General features: G+C 46.9%; 1 protein-coding gene across 1 annotated transcript in view; it reads left to right on the top strand.

Moving 5' to 3' along the window:
* The window catches only part of LOC141804560 (potassium voltage-gated channel subfamily B member 2-like), a 25,416-nt gene extending 21,670 nt beyond the window's left edge, over positions 1-3,746 (top strand). Inside the window, exon 3 of the mRNA XM_074689036.1 lies at positions 1,405-3,746. Within this exon, the coding sequence (XP_074545137.1) occupies positions 1,405-3,399 (1,995 nt within the window). The 3' untranslated portion in view covers positions 3,400-3,746. The remainder of the gene's footprint in view (positions 1-1,404) is intronic.
* The last annotated feature ends 519 nt before the right edge of the window (positions 3,747-4,265 follow it).

Below are 4,265 nucleotides of genomic sequence, written 5' to 3'. Positions count from 1 at the left end.
GGGCTGCAGAGAGGCCACTCAGACCTCACATGCTTCAGCTCCCTCATTCGGCTCCACAGCAGAGTTCCCCGTCACATTACCGAGTTACAGCAGAGTGGAAACTCCTGGGTGTACGAGGGGAGCAAATTTAGAGGAGGAAGATCAGAGCAGATTCACATCAGATTTCACCAAAGTTCACTGCAATTTAGCCCAGAGTTCACTCAGCAGGCTGTTATCTCCCCTTCAAGAGTCAATGGAAAGAATTCAAAGTCAGTAAAGGCACCATGAGTAAAGAAATATATATATATATATATATATATATATATATATATATATATATATATATATATATATATATATATATATATATATATATATATATATATTTATTAATCATAAATATAAAGAAAATCAGAATAATTCATGAACTTAAGCCCTTTGAGATCTTTTGATGTAAAGGGCAATACAAATAAAATTTATTACTATTATTATTATAAACTGTTTGCTGGACTTTCGACAAAAGCCTTTCATTGTTCGTGAGTATATTTAGCCCAGCAGGCTTCCCATCACTCATTACCCATGATAACGTTGGGTTTCTGCGGCTGAGACTGGTGCCACTGAAACTGAACTGAAACTGAAGCTGGATTATTTTACTGAGTTTGAAAAGCACGATCTGAAACTGTTGTTTGCTTTGAAATTATGTTAAACCAACTTTAAAATGTAACTCTCTATATTCCTTAGATTCAGATATGCAAAATTCAATGTGACTCCAGCGTGGCAGGGTTGATTTCTTAAATCTCAGTCTGTGAGGAAGAGTCAAAGAGAAATCTTCTTTGCAGCATTACTTAAATTATGTTTTCTTTTTGCACAGTTGCTATAGTGTTACAAGACTTCAGGCCATACGTCGTGCCACACTGACCTGAAATTACATTTTTGTTTTTTTTGCTGAATTTTTAAGCAGGTTAAGTAAAGACCCTGAGCAAATAAACTCAGTTTCAAAATATTGAATTTAATTTCAGATCATGCTTTTCAAATTCAATAAAGGGCCTTATATAAGTTTTTATGGTTTTTAGATAATAAAAATTATTTGAAAACAGCGTCTCAGAGTACCAATCTCAGCACATAGGCCTGTTTATTTTGATGTGTGTTGTACTTTCTATAACAACATTTCTATATATGGCAATCCTTTTACAAAAAAAGAAAAAGTTTGTGACTGCATTGGGGGTGACTTACTGACTGTACACCCAGAGAGGTTCAGCTAACAACACTTGTGCTAAATTTACTCAAACAGAAGTCTTCTCCCCAGTATGGAGCCTGAGCCCGCCCTGATCAGGACTCAGACTCTGTCTCCTTTAGTTGTTTTGTTATGAAGAGTCATGATTTAACAAACAAACTAACCCCAGACTCTCGTCTTTGTCTTTCCAGATCCTGGCCATGATCTCCATCCTGTTCATTATCATTTCCACCATCTCATTGTCCCTCAACACCTTGCCCGAGCTCCAGATTGTGGATGAATTTGGACAGTTCAACGACAACCCCAACCTGGCCCACGTAGAGGCCGTCTGTATCGCCTGGTTTACCATGGAGTACCTGCTGCGTCTGCTCTCGGCGCCCAACAAGTGGAACTTCATCAAAGCACCTCTGAACATCATTGATCTGCTGGCTATCCTGCCTTACTACGTGACTCTCTGCCTGACTGAATCAAACAAGAGCGTGCTGCAGTTCCAGAACGTGCGCAGAGTGGTGCAGATCTTCAGGATCATGAGGATCCTGAGGATCTTGAAGCTTGCCAGGCATTCAACAGGACTCCAGTCATTGGGCTTCACTCTGCGAAGGAGCTACAATGAGCTGGGCCTGCTGATCCTCTTCCTTGCTATGGGCATTATGATCTTCTCCAGCTTGGTGTTCTTTGCTGAGAAGGACGAGGACGCCACTAAATTCACCAGCATCCCTGCCTCTTTCTGGTGGGCGACCATTACCATGACCACGGTCGGTTACGGAGACATCTACCCACAAACGCTGCTGGGCAAGATAGTAGGAGGACTGTGCTGCATCGCTGGTGTGCTGGTTATCGCTCTTCCCATCCCAATCATCGTGAACAACTTCTCCGAGTTCTACCGTGAGCAGAAGAGGCAGGAGAAGGCCATCAAGAGGAGGGAAGCCCTGGAAAGAGCCAAACGAAGTGGGAGTATTATCTCCATCAACATGAAGGAAGCTTTTGCACGCAGCATGGAACTCACAGATGTGTTGGTGGAGAAGAGAGAGGACAGTAAATGTCCTGTAGACAATCATCTGTCCCCCAGCCGCTGGAGCTACCACAAACACTACTCCAATGCAGAGGTGGGCAGCCCAGGAAGGTCCCAACATCAGCACTACCAGGAGGTGGCCCAGCGGGGCTCCCCCGAGCGCATGAAACTGTCGTCCAACAAAACCACCCCCCAGCACCTCAGCTCAAAGCGTCTGGATGAGTCCCACGGCGAGGAGAAAGCAGAGCAGCAGGATAAAATAGTAGAGGAGAAGATAAAAGTGTTGACGTCTGCCCAAGCCCGGAAAATCTCCCCAGATATCAACGTTAGCAGAAAGTTCTCCAAGGTAGAGGAGGAAGTGTACGTGGAGAGGGGAGAAAGAAGCTCTAAGCTGCCCAGTACTGAAGTGGGACAAGCCGGAGGCAGACATCAGCACATCCCCCCTCCCCTAGACCTGAGCCAGATCAGCAACATGGAGTCCAGCCGGGGCCCCGACCCCATTCAGCCCATGAGCATTATCAAAGAGGGTCTGTATGAGTTTGTTTCCGGCCCCAGAGAGAGCAGCACGGGGGATAAGCCGCAGAGGGGGGAAAACCTTGGCGTGGCCTATGACGGCATCTGCAGCACCTTGAGGGAGTATAAGAGCCCTCAAAAGACAAGGGCCCTGAAAGTCGATCTGATCGAATCTAAAGATGACGTGCTCACGGCTGTGATGTCACCTGTGGTCCCCGCCGCCTCAACCAAGATTGCTCAACTACATCCTGAGGATGTGCTTCCCAGGTTCCCTTCACCCCCTGGCTCCACCACGCAGGACGCTAAGTCTGCGCTGGCAGTGCTGCAGTCTCCGTCTGTGCCACAGAGATCTGTCAGTCCAAGCAGCGCCCAGAGGGAAGGTGAGGGCTCAGCAGGCAGGAGCTTAGAGGGTGAAGGGCAGCACACAGGCTTAAGCCACCAGGGAAGGAATCACATGGAGAGGTCTGCTGTCGGCCCGGGCAGCAGCGTCAGCCCACTGTCAGCCAAAGCTAGCCCTCTCAACTGCATCCAGGAGCTGGTAACCATGGAGAGAGGGGTGGAGGGAGATGGAAGAGAGGGGTCAGAACATCAAGAAGACAGACGAGAAAACCACGTTTCCATGGACGGGAGCCTGACGCCGCCGTGTGAAACAAGCATGTGAGGCTGAACACTCACAGGGACGCCAAAGGGGGGTTTGAGTACAGACTCACAGGATGGATGAGAGCATCTAAACTGACCAAAACCAAACCAGGGTACCATGGCACACCTGTCACAGCAGTATGGCTGAGCAGGTCTTCTGGACAGGAGTGCTTATGTTTCCCACCAAATGCTTGAACGCACACCTCTGTCTGACAAACAGCGCTGGCAAGGAACCAGCATCCCTGCACTTTGGTCACAGATTCATATGGAGCACAGAGGGAGGTCAGACGTAAACATCCATTACGTGGAAACTTTGGAAAAAAGACACTGTCTGGTGTCAGTGATGATGACTTTTTTTTGAGCAATACACTGAATAGCAACATGTTGACGATTGAACGTGATTTCAGGGCTCAGCTGTGAGCATAAATGAAGCCTTGTGTGAATATGAATATTTAAATTTACCCTGAAGAGTTTTTGTGTACAGCTCAACAGATGTTAGATTTTCCACTTGCTGCTGCACTGTATGACCCAAAGTCGATAGCCTGCCCCAGTAATGTATGAGTCACACAGAGGATTTCAACTGCTACAGGAAAATGCATGAACTCCAGCACACAGCCAGGGAATCTGTTGAATGGTCTGTAAAGAAGAAATGGGCTGTCATGGTCCAGCAGCTGCAGACGTGGATTGGTCAGATGTCAGGAGAACGCGTCCTTCCTAAAAGCATAGTGCCTACTGCAAAGTTTGGAGGGGGTGTGATGGTCGTCTGGGGGGTGTGCAGGGTTTTCAGCCCCTACCAGATCCATCAGGGAATTTCATTCAAAGATCGGTTTTATAGCAATGATTTGGATTCGTCCTTTGCTAAACCAGGTGGGGTCTGCTTTCTTAGTG

The sequence above is a fragment of the Halichoeres trimaculatus genome, unplaced genomic scaffold (genome assembly GCF_033239565.1).
Source record: "Halichoeres trimaculatus isolate MK-OKI-2021-1 unplaced genomic scaffold, fHalTri1.1 fHalTri1_scaffold_15, whole genome shotgun sequence".
Taxonomy (NCBI): domain Eukaryota; kingdom Metazoa; phylum Chordata; class Actinopteri; order Labriformes; family Labridae; genus Halichoeres; species Halichoeres trimaculatus.
This window is presented reverse-complemented; position numbering and strand designations above follow the sequence as displayed.